The 18,432-nt window shown below is 50.3% G+C and overlaps 1 protein-coding gene across 4 annotated transcripts in view; it reads left to right on the top strand.

Moving 5' to 3' along the window:
• The window catches only part of ARID3B (AT-rich interaction domain 3B), a 57,767-nt gene that overhangs the window by 32,831 nt on the left and 6,504 nt on the right, over positions 1 to 18,432 (top strand). For all 4 annotated transcript variants that reach the window (XM_030317698.1, XM_030317701.1, XM_030317700.1 and 1 more), the window contains exons 3-6: positions 3,458 to 3,529; positions 3,733 to 3,805; positions 16,846 to 17,029; positions 18,115 to 18,395. In XM_030317698.1, the coding sequence (XP_030173558.1) occupies positions 3,458 to 3,529; positions 3,733 to 3,805; positions 16,846 to 17,029; positions 18,115 to 18,395 (610 nt within the window). The remainder of the gene's footprint in view (positions 1 to 3,457; positions 3,530 to 3,732; positions 3,806 to 16,845; positions 17,030 to 18,114; positions 18,396 to 18,432) is intronic.

Raw genomic sequence — 18,432 nt, 5'->3', positions numbered from 1 at the left:
GCCAAGAAACCCACACGTCAGCTTGAAGTAGCTATGTTTTTACAGTAGTTGATCAGAGTGCTGAAGCCTGCGGTCCTCCCCATGAAAGGAGGAGAGAACAGAGGAGTTGTGGGGTTGGAGGTCCCATGGGGGAGCCCATTCCTGCCTTTCAGTAAACGTGCCCATGCTTTCTCTGTACTAGAGGCTGGGGATACCCTGATGGGATGTGCACAGACTCGAGGGGACACACACAGACTGGGGATGTAGGCGGGACACGAGTAACCAGCACATCCGGTGATAGCCCAGAGGAGAAAGGCATCAATTCTGCCTGGTGGGCAGAAGCGAGAGTCTTCGTGGAGGAACAGCATTCAGGCTAGACTGTGAAGGGCGGGCAGAGCCAGGAATTACTCTCACTGCAGCCAGAAAATCTTGTGAAGTAGGGTTTAACTGCCCCAAGACCAAGAGAGTCATGCAAAGAGAGCAGACATTTTCTCATCAGCCCCAACTAAATATTTTAAATTAAGTAATGACCCATCCCAGCCTCGGACGAAAGAAAACAACTCCACTCCCCTGTGTTTTCTTTTTTTTTTTTTATGTTTATTTATTGAGAGAGAGAGCACGCACGCATGCTTGCACATGAGCGAGCAGAGGAGGGACAGGGAGAGAGAATCCCAAGCAGGCTCCCTGCTGTCAGCGCTGAGCCCAACATGGGACTCATCCCACAAACCATGAGATCATGACCTAAGCCAAGAGTCGGATGCTTAACCAACTGAGCCACCCAGGTGCCCTTCCTGTGTTTTCTTTAAATCATCACTAAAATTCCTATCTGTGGAATGGGTCAAATGGTAACATTGCCCAAAGAGTTGAGTGTCCTCTTTCCGTCCCATTCTGGCAAATTTCCCTGTCTTCTGTGGTCACTGAGCTAGGGGTGTTAGGCTAAAATCCCATAGCTAAGCAGATTTGCAAGTGTTTCATATTTAGTGAGCCACAGCTAGTGCAAGGTCTGATTCTCCCACCACTTGGGTTCTGATGTCTAAGCAGAGCTGGAGAAAGCCAAGGGGTCATGACAACCCCCAGCCCCCACCCTTCTCCTCTGTTCCTGAGCTGAGCTCTCGCACTTGGGTGTTTATTTTCACACGTAGTCACACAGTGGTTGTACTGATGTGCTTGTTTTTACACTCCTCTCCTGCTGTGGAAAGCCCTGTCTGAATTCTAGGTTGTGGATTCTGTCCTCCTCACCCAGCTGAGTGTTAAATAGTTTCTGAGTGAGCATTCTGAGTGCCTGGAAGTTATTGTAATTAGCAAAAAACTGTGTTTTCATCTCTCTTGGTGATTGATAGAGAAAAAATCCTCCTGTGCTTCAGATCTCTAGCTGGAGAGAGTTGGGAATTGAGCTGCCACAGTAAACAGCTGACATAACAGAAGCGGCAATGATCCCCCATTAAATGTCTTTCAGCCGATAGGGGCTCCCGGGATAATTGACTTTCCAGCAGGAATTACTGGCTCAAACAAAATCACTGGGCATTAGGGCAACCTACTGCATCTTTTGAAAGGGGGACTGTAACTCTGTCTGGGTTTGCTGACCTGACAGGCATAATTCATCTTGATTATTCATTGTGCTGGTTCCCACCAGATGATACCAGATTTCTGTTGACTGTAATTACAATGTGGGGGTGAATCTTAGCTTTTTTTTTTTTTTAAATAGTGTTTCTCCCGCTTGGTTATTGGCTTCCCTGAGCCGAAGAGCTGTAGAGAGATCTCTAACAACGTCTGCCTGGGGAGATGATGAGTGCACAGTCAGATAGCATTTACTGAGCACTTCCTTACACACATCTTTTGTGAGATAAGCAGGGAAACAATTTGGTGTAGCCTGTTTCATTTCAGCTGACAGAGTGTCACTTCTTCTTGGTTATAGTTACCTCACGGTGTACTAAATTGCTGCTATCAGGAAGTGGGTCTACATCTCAGAGCCCTCTTTGAGTAGGGGAGGCAAAGTATGGTCCCAGAATATAACTGAATAAATAATACCTCCTGCTTTCGGGCAAGCTTGATTAGAGGGGAAGATAGAAAAGAAGGGAATTAGACCAGGCTTTTATGTTACTGACAAGGTTTTACAGCGAGATCCCTATGCAGTCCAAAGAATGTCCTCCCGGGAAACCCCTGCTCCCCATCCCCGGATGCCCGACCCCAACCATTTACACGCCCCAGTGCCTGCGCATGCGCCCGAAGTCCTCGGGGAGAAATGAGAGAGTGACAGGCTTGGTGCATCCAGTCCCATCCACTGGGTCCTCCACTGACCAGTGTAGACTTCTACTGTGACATTTCATATTCCCCACTGGCAGAGGGCCTGTTTGACTCTTCTGTATGGTATGTGTGTATATTTTTTGAAGAGGTGCCTAATTGACTCAAATAGCCAGTTAAGGCCTTTTAGCAGTGATTCTAGTTCATCAGGCATTCGCCGGGGCCTGTTAAGTGCCAGCAGTGTGCTCTATGCTGGGGGTACAAAGATGGATGAGAAACTTTTGCTTTCAAGGAGCTTACGGTAGGGTGAGGATGATAGATAATTCCAAAGTGTGTTAAATTCTAAGCTCAAAATGTATAGCGATTTCTTCCAGAGTACTTAGTGCAGCTGAGAGTGAAGGGAAGGCTTCCCCCAGAATATGTTGCCTAACCTAAGGAGTAAGAGTTACCCAACTGAATAAAGGCAGGAAGCAGGTTCCAGGAACATAAACAAAGGTGTATTTGCTATTTCCTCCTAATTGGCTGAATGGTGTTGGTTTAACCCAATCAATTAAATTAGGATTAGGTTTTCATTATTTCTCTAATGGAAATGAATTTCATCCTAGGGGCACAGTCTGTATACCTTGGGAATAACGTCAAACTCTGAAGGCTGTCCTATCACCAGGGAGTTCTGGTCACTAGACTTCCAGCTTCCAGTGGTGAGGTTTAGTGGAGAGACCAGAACTTCAGGACCTGCCATCTGTGATCCTTTATCCTCCACTTCGAGTGGTCACGTGGCTTTACAGCGTGCTGTGTAGTATACAAACGTGCCGTGTAGAACCTGAAGAAACACACATGCCGTGTACAAACACACATGCCGTGTAGAACCTGAAGAAAAGTGGGACAGCTCAGAGTGATGGCTTCGGGAGGATCAGCTAGGGATGAACAGGTTCTCAGAAAGTTGGGCCTTTGTCTCCTCCTCTTCTAGGATTATCAAGGATAAGTAACACCCACCCTCCTCCAACAACTGGACCTGATTCTTCCACCTGACTCCCTCTTACTTTGGAACCATTACTGAAAGCGAAAGAACAAGAAGATGTCCCTGTAAGAGCAGCAGAGGCGGTTACCTGAGGAGTCTTTTACAGTCTGAGCCAAGATAGCACAATTGCTCAGGGTCTTCATCTTTGCCCTAAAAGATTGCCTTGTCCTCCGTCACTCTCCTATGCCCTTCTGAACTCTGTGCTTTGTTCTCCTTTAGAATGGTGGTTTGGCCTGGAGTGATGATGCGGACGGAGGCCGGGGAAGAGAGATCTCTCGAGATTTTGCCAAGGTCTGTAATGTCTCGTTTGTGATAACGAATGGGGCAGCTCTGCAGTGGGTTGTTAAATCTGATCCCCAAGGAATAAGGACGGGAATGGCCCGTGAGTCACATTTGTAGTCATACAGATAGATGGTTGTGTATCTCTGGTGGAAATCTTCCTGCATTAGACGGAATTTTTCATTGTGTTTTTTTCTGGGGGACCGGGATTGCAGCTGTATGAACTGGACGGTGATCCGGAAAGGAAAGAGTTCCTGGATGACCTCTTCGTCTTTATGCAGAAGAGGGGTGAGTGTGCAGTCTCCTCAGTTTTTCAACTCAGTGAATATTAATTGAGTGCTTACTGTGTGTAAGTCACTGTTAGCCATTCTCCCTGCAGAGTGCTGGCATCTTAGCCCAGGAGAACAAGAGGCACTTAACTGCTGAGTGGTTCTGACCCTAGCATAGTAGTCGACAACCAGATCGAAGAGGACAGAGAGGGCCTTGGCAGAAAATAAATGGAATGATCCATCTAAATTTGGTCCTGCCTTATTTTTGTTGCTCTCTTCTGATTAACCGGCCTCTCTGGTGTTATTTTAAATTCAAATGTACTTTTTTCTTAGCCTTATAGCAACTTTGGGCATCACTTAAACTAGTATGTCAGGTTTCCTCTTGGTGTACCTAGTCCTACAGACACTGAGAAAGGCCAGTAAAAGACTAGAGGTCCCTCAGGATTTGTTGAGAGGGTCTGAAATGATCTGTGAAAAGGAAAGGCTAACTCATTTTTTCTTACCCATTGGCTCTGGTTTTTGCACCCCGTGGCTTGGTTTGGGGCGCTCTGCATGGGCACCTACTTTATAAATGCGCCTTCTCACTTCTCTGTCCTTCTCTCCTTCTCACTCCCACTCCCCACCGCAGCCATCTCCACTTTGGACCCTGGTGGGACTGAGTCTTGAGCCCAATGACTCAACTTCCTGGCTTTATGTCCTGTCATAGCAATGAGTTCACCAGCCAGGTTAGCCCGCAGGAAGCATGGCCAGAAAGCCAGCCTCTCTAGAAGGTCCTCAGCAACCTGTGTAGTTCCACCTTCATCACCCTCAGGACAGAGCCACACAGCACAGCTGTTCCCACCAGCCTCCTGCCTGGGACCCTGCCTATGTCTGGTTGTGTATCTCTTGGTTTCTGTGTCTGCTCCTTTATTGAGACCCAGGAATGAAATCTTCCTCTTTATCTTAGGCTGAGCTATAATGGCAGCCCCCAGCAGGTACTGTTCTGCGTTAACTCCTTTCTCTCCCTCTTCTCCCCCGACCCCCCCAGCACACCCTTCCCCCTCTCTCCTCCTTCCTCTTCCTTTACCTTGTAAAGCCTCACTGCTGTCCTAGTAGCATGCATGTTACTGCTGGTTTGCTTACAGAGGTAGTAGGAAGTTTGGTGTCTCCGTGTCCTCCCATCTCCAAGCCTCTCAGAGCCGTCCAGGCAGCCCACAGTTTACTCCTCCAGCTGCTATCTGGAGCTGCATGTGCCAATGCAAAACAAGAATATAATCCCCAAAGATAATGTGACTGGCAGCAGTGAAACTCCCTGGTTGCCCTGAGAGCGAAAAATCCACTTAATACTTTGGTCTCCCTTCCAATTACCTTTTAATTATTTACAAGCTCCACAAGCCCAGCTGGTGCAAACCCAGGAGCTGATCTCGTCTCAGAGGGGCTGCCACAGCAATATAGATTTTAATCAGCAGTGTGGCTCCACTGCTTTCTTTTCTACTTTATTGTCTCCCTTCCCAGAAGGATTTTTAAAGGAAAATGGAAGTTAGATCATCCTCGCCAAGAGTGAATGTCGGAAATTATTTGTTTACTACTCTGTGTCCCCAGTAGACTAGGAGCTCCTTGAGGACAGCCACTTTATCATTTCTTTGTGTCCCCGGTGCTCACACAGGACCAGACAGGGAGGTGCTCAAGATGTGTTTGCCGTGCAAGCAGTCCTAACTCAGGTTTTCCGCACTTAGCTGGCCCCACGCAGGAAGGCTGAGCTGCCCCGCTCTGGGTAGCCGCCCTGTAATCTGAAGTCAGCAGTAGAAAGCAGCGTGTGCCGAGAAGCCTGCCATGCTGTGGCAGCTGGGGACTGCCACACTGCCATCTAGGATATTTCTCAGGGACCCTGAAACAGGGGACTGCCACACTGCCATCTAGGATATTTCTCAGGGACCCCGAAGCCGGAGTGAGTGACTCCCTTTGATCGTGTCAGTTTATGGTTATTCAGGCTGGGCAAATCTTTTTCTTCTTTCTTTGTTTTTTTTTAATGTGTATTTTTTGAGAGAGAGAGAGAGGGAAAGAGACAGAGCATGAGTGCGGAAGGAGCAGGGAGACACAGAATCCGGAGCAGGCTCCAGGCTCCAAGCTGTCGCACAGAGCCCGACGCAGGCTCTCACAGTCCGGGAGATCATGACCTGAGCCGAAGTCGGGCGCTTAACCGACTGAGCCACCCAGGCGCCCCTGGGCAAATCTTTTTCTGTCCTTACCACTTACGTTAGGTATTTCACTGTTTGCTGGCATCACCCGAAGAGAGGAAACAGTGGAGTCCATGTTGCAATTTGTTAGTTACCCAAATACAAGGTTTCTCAGCCTCAGCATATTTACTTTGGGGACTGGACAGCCCTTTGCTTATAGGGGCACCCCCCCCCAAGTCATGATAACCAAAAATATTTCTAGATATTGTAAATGTCCCCTGGGGAAGAAAACCACACCTTCCCCATTGAGAACCACTGCTAGAAGGATGGGAAAGAGGGTGAAGTTCTAAAATTTCCTTCACAGAGAAATTCTTTATGGAAATCATCTTCCCTGTAGCCCTACCTGAGGGTGGTGGGGGCCTGTGCCAGGCAATATCACAGGCGCCCCTCCTGTGGCCAAGTGCCAGAAGAGTGCGTGCCGGGCCCCTGTTCTGGGCTGGGGTACAGGGGAGGCCTCTGCACCTCCACTGGATTGGAGGTAACAGGTGGAAGACCCACACAGGTGGAGGCAGAAGCGTGGTGGCACCCGTGGGCCAGGCACAGCTGGAAGAATCCTTCATTGTCCGTGGCCTGGGTGAGTCAACTGGCACCAGATTGTGAAGAGCCGTGGCTGGCCGAGAAGTTAGCACTTTAGTCTGTGGACATAAAACATGGGGCGCGTCACCAGAGCTGGGCCTTCAGGAAGCTTGCCGTGCGTGGCAAGCAGGGGTGATGGGGGCAGAGAGGGGAGAATGAGGCACAGAGACATTATGGAGGTTGTTCCCTTTAAACTCACAGTGGTCTCCTCTCTGGAAAACTAGCATCTAAGGCTGTAAACTAGATTGTGTGGCCCAAGAGGGCTTGGCGCAGATCACAGTTTTACTCATGTGACGCTTGCCGTCTTCCCTCTTCACACAGTGGTGAGACCAAGGGCCCTTAGACATTTGTGACTGGTTTCGTCACTCCCAAATCGGAGTGTCTGGGGCACTCAGGAGCCAGGTATCGTTAGCTGGGTCGGAGGAAAAGCCTCAGAGATCCCGGCAGCAGGGCAGCGACTCCTCCTCCAGGGCTAAGGGGAAGGACATAGATTTCACAGGAGCCGCTGAAGACGGCCTGGGTTTGAAAGGCTTGGTGACTCCCACCTGGACCGTGAGTGGGGCCGGGCAGCTTTGACACGGCAGGCCGCACCGCAGGGGAAGCAGACAGGGCTGCAAGGGAGGCAGCGCCCAGCAGGCTGCCCAGCGAGTGCAGCTGCAGGTGATAAACGGCTGTCCAGCGGCAGAGGGGCCAGGCCGTAACTGCTGCTTTGTGCAGCGTCTCCTTCGCTTGTTAACGTGTTCGGGTGAATTGACTGCCACAGATGGGCCTTTCAGCTCCGGGCACCTTGGTTTCTGGGCCGATGGTCCCCTCCCCCACCAGCAGAACAAGCTGCCCCAGAAGGAGCCTGAGAAGAGGCCGAGGCAGCGCCGCGTTGTCGGGCTGTCTCCTGCCTGCCTTGGGAAACAGCCGCTGCGGCCCTGTCGGCAGGCACATGGCAGAGGAAAGAGCTGTAGACGGGGTGCGGGTCCAGGCTCGCGTCCCACCCATCTCCATGATCAGGAGCAAAGCATTCTCCTTCTGGGGGCCACAGATTCCTTATGTGTGAAATGTGAGGGTTCAATTCGAGTTAATCTGGAAGCTTCTTCCAAGTTCTGTGTTTTGTATCATGTCCATGATTGTGTCTTTTGCACTACCAACAACAGGTCACCCTCACTGACCAAAAAGATAGCAATTTTCTGTCGAAACAGTTGTGTAAAAACAATACTGAGGGGGCGCCTGGGTGGCTCAGTTGGTTAAGCGTCCGTCTTTGGCTCAGGTCATGATTTTGCTGTCCATAGTACGAGCCCCGCGTCGGGCTCCGTGCTGGCAGCTCAGAGCCTGGAGCCTGCTTTGGATTCAGTGTCTCCCTCTCTCTCTGTCTCTCCCCTGCTCACGCTCTGTCTCTCTCTGTCTCTCAAAAAGAAATAAATGTTAAATTTTTTTTTAAAGTATTTAAAAAAGAAAACTATACCGAGGACCCCCCAAAAACAAGTACTTCTCCCCTTTCCATGCCCAAGCCAAATTGAATTAAACAAGTTGCTTTTGATCTTGACCCCCACCTATGTTTCTCTGGAAAGACAGGTTAGATTTCAGAGTTCTGATGCCCCTTCTTGCTTATTACCTTTTGCTGCGTGCACACACACACACACATGTCTGTGTAGAAAATACACATGCGTTTCTTTGCAAAAAATAAAGCCAAATCATTGTAAGTAAAATTCTCTGGCTAATTGAACTGACTATTATGGATGGTTTCTGAGATCTCATTCCGTGTTAGATTTTCCAGGGGGAAGTTTAGGTAGGCTGGAGGGGGACTAATTTGGAAGTCTGATAAGCAAGGGCTTATAAACAGTTCCATTCTCTGACAGTGAGGAAGAAAAGCTTGTTCCCTAGGTAGTGAAACAGAAAGAAATATGTCATCAAAGAGGAGAAAGAGGATGATTTTGCTGTTATTTTTATTATCCCATGTGTTTTATAGACCCCTTTCAACCCATTTTCTGATCTGCCGCTCCACACAGCTCTAGCTCTAAGGGGTAGCGAGAGCAAAGGTTACCAGGTTAAGTGACTTGCCTAAGGTCACAGAGCCGACTTAGCACTTGTCCCCCAACTCCAGGCCAGTGCTCTTTCCCTCTCCTGCAGCGCCTTTGAGAAACAGCCCCTTGTGCCAGCAGCTCCGTTGCTTCCTGTTCAGGCAGTGGGCAGGCTTTGTCTTGCCTTCAGCCTTCTGAGCCCCACAGAGAATGCTGGTCTGCCTCTGCGGGCCAGTGTGTGGTAGGGTCTGACAGCATCTAGCTGATTAACATGGGGGTAGGACTGTTCGCGTGAGAGAGGTCTTCATCTCAGGGTAAGGCCCGCCTCTCAGGGAAGGGCAGATGTGACGATTCACAGTAGCACAGAGGCTGCCATCTGTCAAGGCAGGATGGGGGGGTGGGGGGCACGGGAGAGGGAAGCTCTAACGCATCTTATACGCACCCAGAGCACCCCCGAACAAGGCTCTGCTCTCCCTGCCCTAGCCAGGCACACCAGGTAAATGAGCTGCTTAGTCACATAGAGGACGAGCTTTGTCAAGCCCTCACCCGGAGAACTGCCCTCCTCCCCCCACTAGTTCTGTTCAAGGCTGCAAACTGACCTTGGTTTTCCCAGATGGATTGTTGAATCTGTTTTTGATGTGTATATACAAAGAATTTACTGTGGGAAAAGGGCTTGGTCTGCCTCAAAGTGCGATTTGAGTGTTTTTCCTTCTGTTGTGTGCTTATCTATCCATCTCAGGCAAGGAAATGTTCATGACATATATCGCTCTGCCTTTTGGTGGAAGCAGTTTCTCATATATTCTTTGTAACTTGCAGTAAATGGTCTATGCCATGGACACTCTTCCTGATAGACTAAAATACGTGTCTCTGTCAGATGAAATAGACTTTGGGGCTTCGTTTTCTAACTTTAGCACCAAATGAAAGTCTAAAATGCAAATATTTGTCTCATGATTGGCCTTTGTTTGAAGCCAAATCTTTTTCTCTCCCCAGGTGTTCCAACTATTAATATACTGGGTTTTTTCCCCCTTCTTTTCCATTTAAAATAGTCATTTAATATCCTATATCTACTCAGTTATCCCTAATAATAGGAAGGGATCCTGGTTTTTGGAAGGCATGATTAATTTGAAGAGCCCAATTTTGTCATTCAATTCAGCCTCTTCCCCTCCAGATCTTTTACTTATACTTTAGCACTTGGTAAAACTGAGTTGATAGTTTGCCCTTCTTTGTTCCAAGTGAGCTAATATTTAGTATCTCATTCAAGGATTGGTGTAGGAATAGTCTAAAGCAAGGATTTGGTCCACTTATATGGTGAGAAGATCTACTGAGTATTCAGAAGCCAGTGGCATGGTTTGGCAATAGAAGGCAGTCATGAACTGCCTAGGCCAAAAGGTCCTTGAGTTCTTGTACCTTTCCCCAGCCAACTTTCCACCCCCTCTCCTGGAGACACCAGCTAGGTCTGTTGGTCAGCAGCAGTCAGAGAAAGCAGAGAAGACATGATGATCCACCTCCTTCTAACTCCTTGACCAACTTCTCTGAACATAGTTGTTTTTTTTTTAAATTTTTTTTTTTACGTTTATGTATTTTTGAGACAGAGAGAGACAGAGCATGAAGGGGGGGGGGGGGAGCCAGAGATAGAGGGAGACACAGAATCCGAAACAGGCTCCAGGCTCTGAGCCGTCAGCACAGAGCCCGATGCGGGGCTTGAACTCACGGACTGCGAGATCATGACCTGAGCCGAAGTCGGACGCCCAACCGACTGAGCCACCCAGGCGCCCCTGAACATAGTTTTTAACGAAGGAGACAGCATGGCCCTGACCTTACAAGCCATAGTAGAACACAGCATTGCACATTGAACTTCACCTAAAGCAATTAGTCTGAGCTAGAGTATCAAAAAGGGTGAGGAGTTTGGGACACCTGGGTGGCTCAGTCGGTTAAGCATCCTGAGTCTTGATTTTGGCCCCAGGTCATGATCTCACGGCTTGTGAGTTCGAGCCCTGAGTCAGGCTCTGCACTGATATAGCTTGTGGAGCCTGCTTGGGATTCTCTCTCCCTCTCTCCCTCCCTCTCTCTCTCTCTCTCTTTCTCTCTCTTTCTCTCTCTTTCTCTTTCTCTCTCTCTCCCTTTCTCCCTGTCCCTGACCCCTTGGCCCTCCCCTGCTCCCACATGCATACTCTCTCTTAAAATAAATAAACTTTTTTTTTTTTTTTTCTTTTTAAGTTGAGGAGTTTAACATTTAACCTCTCAGGTTGCGGTCCCTGCAGTACTCCCATGCATTGCTTCTGGCAATATAAATGGGCATAACATCACTCTGGAAATTTATTTGGTAGTGTTTACTGTAGCTGAGCATATGCCAAACCCTGTCATTCAGTAATTCCACTCGTAGGTGTATTCCCAAAGAAATGAATGCTGTGTTCACTGAAAGACATCTCAAGAATATTCAGAGCAGTACCATTTGTTAGAGCCAAACACTGGAAAGAACCCCAATGTCCATCAGCAGTAGAACGGACAGATAAATGGTGCTATAGTCACATAGTGGAATAGTGCGCAGCAATAAAAAGGAACGAACTGCTGTACGCACTGGAGGGATCTCATAGGCCTAATGTTGAGCAAAAGAAGCCAGACACACAAGGGTAGATACTACGTGATTACACGTATGTGAGGTTCAAGCCTATCACCTGTGGTGGTGACACACGTCAGGGTGATGGCTACCTCCTGGGAGAGAAGAGGTGGGGAATGCATATTGATTGGGAAGGGGCATGAGAATTTTCTGGGGTGCTGGAAATGTTCTGTATTTAGATCTGAGAAGTGGTTACAGGGGTGTACACGGAAGCAGAAATCCAGTGAGCTGTGTAGTAAGATGAGTGCACTGTGGTGTGTATCTGCTGGACCCACTCGGTGGGAAACCAGAAGTAGAGCTTAAAGATACCTGTCAGTCCAGTACTGGGACGCTTGAGCATCTTGCCTCTGCTCTGTTATGTGGGACAGTCAGCCACACACTGCACCGAACGCTGCCAGACACGGCTGCCCCGTCTCCTGGCGTGAGGTATTTTCTACATAAACAAGTTGGGAGAAAAATCACCCGTCGTTTCTTTGCCTGTTCCTGGGCGGCAGGACCAGAGAAGGAATGAATATGCAGAGGAATGGGCAGGAAGCCTGTCTGTCTGCCCATGCACACTCCCCGCTTAACACGGGCCTTAATTCTTTTAGGCTCTCCAGTCGACCGCCCGGCTCTCTTGACAGGCAGTGGAAATGATTAATGATCATTTTCAAAGCCAGGAAAAAAAAGCGAGGGTCCTTGGCAGGGCCACGTCCTGGGTCCTGGGCCCTCACCCCTGATCAGCCGGCGGGAAGGCAGCCATGTGACTGTCTGGGGTCCCCGCCCCTGACTGCGTCTCGTCTTCGTTGGAACAGGCCCATTTTCTGTGGTGGGGTGGATGTGCCACCTCCCATCTTTGTCTCCAGCGCCCAAGGAGGCCATCTCCTCCCTCCGCCCTCACCCCTACCCCTTCCCCCTATCTCCGCAGTCTTGAGTGGCAGGAAGGAGAGCGAAGTACTAGGGAGCAGCTTTTCTTTGGCTCCATGTGTCTGGAAGTTCCCAATGACAGCTTTGGCCTTGCTAGTGCCGTGCCCCAGCGGCGTTCCCACCACCCAAGGGTTAAAGCCCCGGGAGCCCCACAGCCTCTCTGGGTCCCTGGCCCTCATAAAAGCCTTTTCTGCGTAGTCCCTTGGGCTGCCTCAGGCTCCCTGGCTGAAATCTGATAAGGGCCCTCTTTGTTGGAACTGTCAGTCTCCTTTATTGAGGAGGGAACTGGAGACCAGCGGCATTTCTTGGGGTACAGATAAGGCCCTGGATTCCTGTCAGAGGGAGCATGATTAATTACCCTCAATCCTAGCTCCTGCTTTGATAGCAGTGACTGACAGTACACAGGCTTCCCCATCAGGTGCTCACGCCCCCTCTGGGAGGCCCGATGGGGGTGGAGATTCAGCCTCCTGCAGGGCCAACGCTAGTGACCCACGAAGCGCTCTTGCAAAGGCCGTTTGCCTCCTTCCTGGTTCTCTGCAGGTTGTTTTTGCTCTTATTGTGGACAGAGATCTGTTACCTTCCAGGTGAAGAGCCTCCTTAGAGGAAGATATAATCCAGCCCAGAGAGCAAGCCAGAGACACCCCTCTTCCCTGCAAGGCTGGGGGAAGAGCGTATGGCCGTGGTCCTTAGCCACACAGGGGCCTCCATAGGACAAGTTCCTAAACCATCCACCTAAAGTCACTTGGCAACATTATTCCATAATTCAGGCAAGCTCCTAAAACCAACTCACCCTCCCTTCGGCAATAATCACAACTATCCATTTTTGTTTTCAGTTTTTATTCATAGACTCATAGGACTGAAAGGCATCTAGCCCAAATTCCTCATTTCACAGATGGAGACACTGAGACCCGAGTATGTCAGTCCCTCATCCCCACTCCCCAGTATGATATATTGGTCCTCTTTCTTGTTCAGAAGGTAAACTCCACTACACAGCCTTCCCCCATCTCTCTTCATAGCTGAGTCTCCTTGAGGCAAGGGAGATGGCTGCCGGGTCCGTTAAGCACAGGGCAGCCTGCAGAGACAGACCAGTCTGAGGGTCCTGTTTCTGTCGTTTGTCTTGAAGCCAGCGCAGGTTTTGTGTATGGATTGTCTGGACAGTGTGAGAAAACCGTACCGTCCTCTACAGCTAGCACTCAGAATAGTCTCAGCTTTGTTTCTGACAGTATCGGGGTGCCTCCTACCCTGGGAACTATTTTCAGCAGTTTCACTGAGGGCCAGACTCTGGGAAGATAGCACCCTGCCCCCTTACCCACTCGTCTCTGCACCAGGGTGCCAGCTGTATCCCAGACCTGTGCTTTCTCCCCAGGGGTGCTGGGATGAGGTCACTTTTTGGTTAGATTTACGGCCTATGACTTCACATGCCACTGTGCCCCTTTCTTGTCGCCTCAGCTCCTATACCTACCTCTGTTTCCCCTGCCCTGAGCAGTTCTCAGCCTCATGCAGTCACATTCTGTGTGACTATCAAAACGCTAACTTTTCATGAAATTTCTACATCTGTAATGTTGTTGTCTCTCAAAGAAGCCATGTCAAACGGCTAGACAGTCCAGTGATGACTAGGGAATAGACTCCAGAGGCCGTGTGAGCTACACCTGAGAACCTTTCATGGTTCATAGCTACACCTCATCTTCAAACAAAATCAGTATAAACAGCTTGGTCACTTTCCATTTTCCTGGCTTGCCTCCATAAATGACCGTGTCCAAAAGTACAATACACTGTTTACGTTTGAAGATTTACCAGCATCGGAGATTGTAATGAAAATCGTGTAAATTATGAAGGCCATTTGCAAATGGATTTCGAAAACCAGATACGTAGCTCCCATCTGTGACGGTTGGAGGACAGCACTCCCATCAGCTGGGCAAGCCCTGCCTCGTGGTTGGTTACACACTCAGCCGCACCCGTCTGTGTATGGCCCAGACCTGGCTGCCCTCCACTCTTTAACACATGCTGCCCCTTCTCTTTGACCCCACTGAGCGTGTTCATGGTCTCTTTACCTTCTCAAAACCACCCCCCCCCCAACTCTCCATCCATCCTTCTGCTGCCTGTCCACTTTTCGTGGGACCTGGACGCAAAGACCTTAACAACCCTGGGCTTCCATTCCCCCAGTTTGTTTACTAAGGGTCGTGACCCTGATGAGCCCGCTGGGACCTGAGAGGAGACAGTGACTTCTGTTGAGGGTTGTCGGCCTCAGACACCTGACTTGATGCTGGTGACGGGTCTTGCGGCCGCACTGCAAGCATTACGGAAATGCATCTGAGATTCCAAGTTGGGTAACCCAGAGCTAGTAGCTATGACTCTGAGGAGCATTTTTTTTTTCCAACCTGCACAGTAGTTTAACTTACTACACACTATAACATTTAAGAGATGGTGAAGGAGAAACAGTCTCTGCCTTCACAGAGCTGACAGTCGTCCTGGGCTACCCAGTGAACATACGTAAAATGATCAGAGACTAAGTATCGCTGAACTTGTAGGCGTCATAACAGGAATTCGGAGAGAGAAGAAATCCCTGTGAACTAGGATAGCTAGAAGATTCTTCCTGAAGGCCACTATGGAGAGGACTTGAGCAGAGGCAGGTCATGTTAGGCTTGATGAGGGAGAGCACCAAACAAACCATGGAGGAGAAATGGGCCTGGTTTGGGGAGTGTCATGAGGGGACCCAGCTAGTGAGTGAGAGTGAGTTGTTGGGATGCTTGAAATACTTTGTAGGTAACCTTTTAAGGGGTGTTGGGGCCCCAGGTGATGAGACTGGGCTTGTGGGGCGGGATGGGCAGGCCTAAGAGTCTGTAGGTGTTGAACAAGGATGCCAGGGCCGTGGTGGCAGCCGTGCTCAGGGTGAGCGCATGGGTAAAGAGGCCGCCGTGGGCTGGGAAGGCAGATACGTTTGAGAAGTGCCTCTAAGGAAGGATCAGTGGAGCCTCCTAACAACCTCAAGGGGGGTGATAGGGGAGAGAAGAGGAGCCGGTGCTGCCCAAGACCTCAGAGGATGATGGTGGTGCTGGAAGGAAAAGGAAGTGATGGGAGAGGACAGGCTGGCTTGGGGATAAGGGTAAGCTCGGTGTGAACATTCTGACTTGGAAGGGAACGGGTCACTGTGAAGATGTCCAGGAAGCCTCTGCAAATGCGAGGGGACCTTGGGAGTGGTCCTTCCAGAGTCTGGGCGATGCCATGAGGGTGTGAACTCGCCTGGCCATGAGTGTGCTTCGGCAGACAGGCCTCCCGAAGGACGTGGACCTTAGCCCTGTCCTTCCAGGAGACCAGTTCTGCCATACCAGGCTCTCGTGTTTACGTCCGGAATCAGGTTCACTGTCCAGAACACAGGGAGAAAAAGTGAACCAACACAAACTATGTGTCTTGGCAGTGTCCCCACAGTCCTCTGCATATTTTACCTGTGAATCTTTGGATCTAACACTATGACCCCTTTGTTTTGACCCTCTAAGGACCAGCTGATCAAGACAAAAGTTCTTCCAGACCTCCTGCCCCCTCCCCACACTTAGAAAAGAGGCCTGGTGCTGCCATCCAGCTCCACATACATGTTCATGCTCAGGCTGTTTGCTCTTCGTGCCTCTAGCTTGCATTATCTTGTAAAAGAGTTGATGAGGCCAGTGTTTCAGGGCTAGGAAGAAAATGGCATTCCTTGAGGGGAAAGAAGCAGGAAGAGCTGAAATAAACAGCACTTCTCGAAAATCAAGCTGGCTCACCGTCCACCAGGCAGGCAGTGAGACCTCAGCAAGACTGGGGCAGTGGGAGGGGGCCAAGGCAGAGGAGAGCAGCCTGTGTACAGTAAAAGGAGTTTGCCATCAAAAGGCAACAAGTCTCATACCCTGCCCTGGACGGTGACCCTTCCCTGCGGAATTCTCCCCTCTGACCTCCAGATCATTAATCCTGAGGCTGCCAAATGACAGTCATCCATCACGCCTCCTGACGAGCATCCCAGCCGCCTGTGAAAGGACCCCAGCCCCGCCCTCCCTGCCGTCCCCTGGTGCTCATTAGTGGGCCTTCCTGCCTGGTGCCAGGTTTCCTAATCAAGTCCCTGGCTCCTCTCACTTCCCTTCGGGGCCAGTGGCGGAAGCTGCTCTGACCCTCCCTCTTGCAGAGGCCAGGGAGGGGGTGGAGTGATTAGTGGGGAGAGAACCATTGAGTGGCTTTTTATCCCCCTGGAGACTTGTGTGTCCAGCGGCTCCTTTGACTTGGTGGGGACACAGGAGAGAAAACATTTCTCCATCCTGCCACAGGAGAGGGGGAAGCAGGCAGTATGCAAATGAAAACACTGTTATAAAGTGCATGTAGAGCTACAAAAGAGACACCCAGGGAGCTGTGCAGGTGGGTGGTGGGACAGCCGAGTGGCTTCTGAAGGCTCGAGAGGAATGTGAGTGGCCACATCATTAGGAAAAAATCTGGACTCATCTTGGTAGCCAAAAAAATAAAAATAAAGGGAAAACATACCCAGAAAGACTAATGTCTTAAGCAAGACCACAAAGCCTGTGAGATGGACCTGTCTGCTCATCCCAAGGAGAACTGGCAGCTAGTCTGTCTGATAGCTTCCAGCTTTGGGAGTTGGAGTCAGATTAAAGCAGATTCGTGAACATATTTCTAACTCAGCAAAAGGTGGGCACATGGATATGTCTTCTTTCTCTGCTTGATAACACAGCTCTCTGTTTCTCTATTTGGACAATCACAGGGACTCCCATCAACCGAATCCCCATCATGGCCAAGCAGATCCTGGACCTATATATGCTGTATAAGCTGGTGACGGAGAAGGGGGGCCTGGTGGAGATCATCAACAAAAAAATCTGGCGGGAGATCACCAAAGGCCTGAACCTGCCCACATCGATCACCAGCGCCGCCTTTACCCTGAGGACCCAGTGAGTGGCCAGGGCCCTAGGGAAAGGAAGCTGAGGCTGGAGAACAGGGATGTTTTAACCTAGAGGAGAGGAAGGAAGGAAGGAAATTCCACTGTACAGTGAGCAAGATGAGAGGAATTCCCAACGCAGCCAGGAGCTTTCTGAGAGGAGTCCCTCTAGACCTAAGTAAGGATGAGAGCCACCATTTCCCAAGAATGTTCCTAGGCTACTTTGCCATTCTCTTTCTTTCGGGCCTCACCATTAACTCCGTGAAGTAGGTGTTATGCCATTTTTCAGAAAACAAAAACTGAGTCTCAGAGATCACAGTTGAGCTGAGATTCACCCCTGGGCTTCTGGCCCTGCATCCGCTCCTTCCAGGACATCGTCTCCCCCACGCACCCCCACCCTAAGCCTTAGCCCTTCCTGCCTGACATTCTGCGCGCCCGGCCACAGAGGACCGGGATGTGGGACCCGTTTTTGCAACCATGTGAACTGATTCCGAGGGTAACAGGAGCAGGCGAACCAAGAGTAGCCTGAGGGGCATCGATTCTTTGGAGCATGCTGGATGTTGCTCTCTAAAGAATATGCAATGAGCATCTGTGAGTCAGTGCGTCATAGCCTTGTTGAGAAGTGGGAGGGCTTTATCTTTGGAACTCTTCCAGCAGGAGTCGGGGACAGCACTGTAACCAGTACAGCGGTCATTCTCTTGAGGCTCTTGGGACATCTGATGCAAGGACGGACAGCACTTCTGGGTCCACGCACAGTGGGACAAATCACTCCTATCCGAGCAGCATGACTCAGAATGGTTAGGACGTCCCAGGAGCCAGGAAGACATTGCAAAACCTTTCTCCCAGGGTACTAACACAGCACCAAAACACACATGAAACATGAGTGGAGATGTGCTTTATTTCCCTGAAAGAATGGTGCCTCTGAGTGGAGCAGAGATCAGGACAGGGTTGAGTAGCAGCTGGCGGGCCCTGGACCTTTCTCTTCTGCCAAGTGACCCTGTGTCCTAGAGGCCTGCCCCACAGAGACCCAGAAACTTACACTGGGCGGCGTCTGGAGCCGTTTTGGATTATTCTCCTCGCTTGCTTCCTCTCCTCCAGGTACATGAAGTATCTCTATGCCTACGAGTGTGAGAAAAAAGCCTTGAGCTCCCCGGCCGAGCTCCAGGCAGCCATCGACGGCAACCGGCGGGAGGGCCGGCGGCCCAGCTACAGCTCCTCCCTCTTTGGCTACTCGCCTGCTGCTGCCACTGCTGCCACCGCCGGGGCCCCCGCCCTGCTCTCCCCACCCAAGATCCGCTTCCCCATCCTCGGGCTGGGCTCCAGCAGTGGCGCCAATGCCAGCAGCCCTCGGATATCCCCAGCAACCACTCTCAGGAAAGGTCTGCAGGGGCCGGGGGGGGGTGGGGGGGGGGGGAG

The sequence above is a fragment of the Lynx canadensis genome, chromosome B3 (genome assembly GCF_007474595.2).
Source record: "Lynx canadensis isolate LIC74 chromosome B3, mLynCan4.pri.v2, whole genome shotgun sequence".
Lineage (NCBI taxonomy): Eukaryota > Metazoa > Chordata > Mammalia > Carnivora > Felidae > Lynx > Lynx canadensis.
The sequence above is the reverse complement of the archived record's forward strand: the minus strand, read 5'-3'. Positions and strand labels throughout refer to the sequence as shown.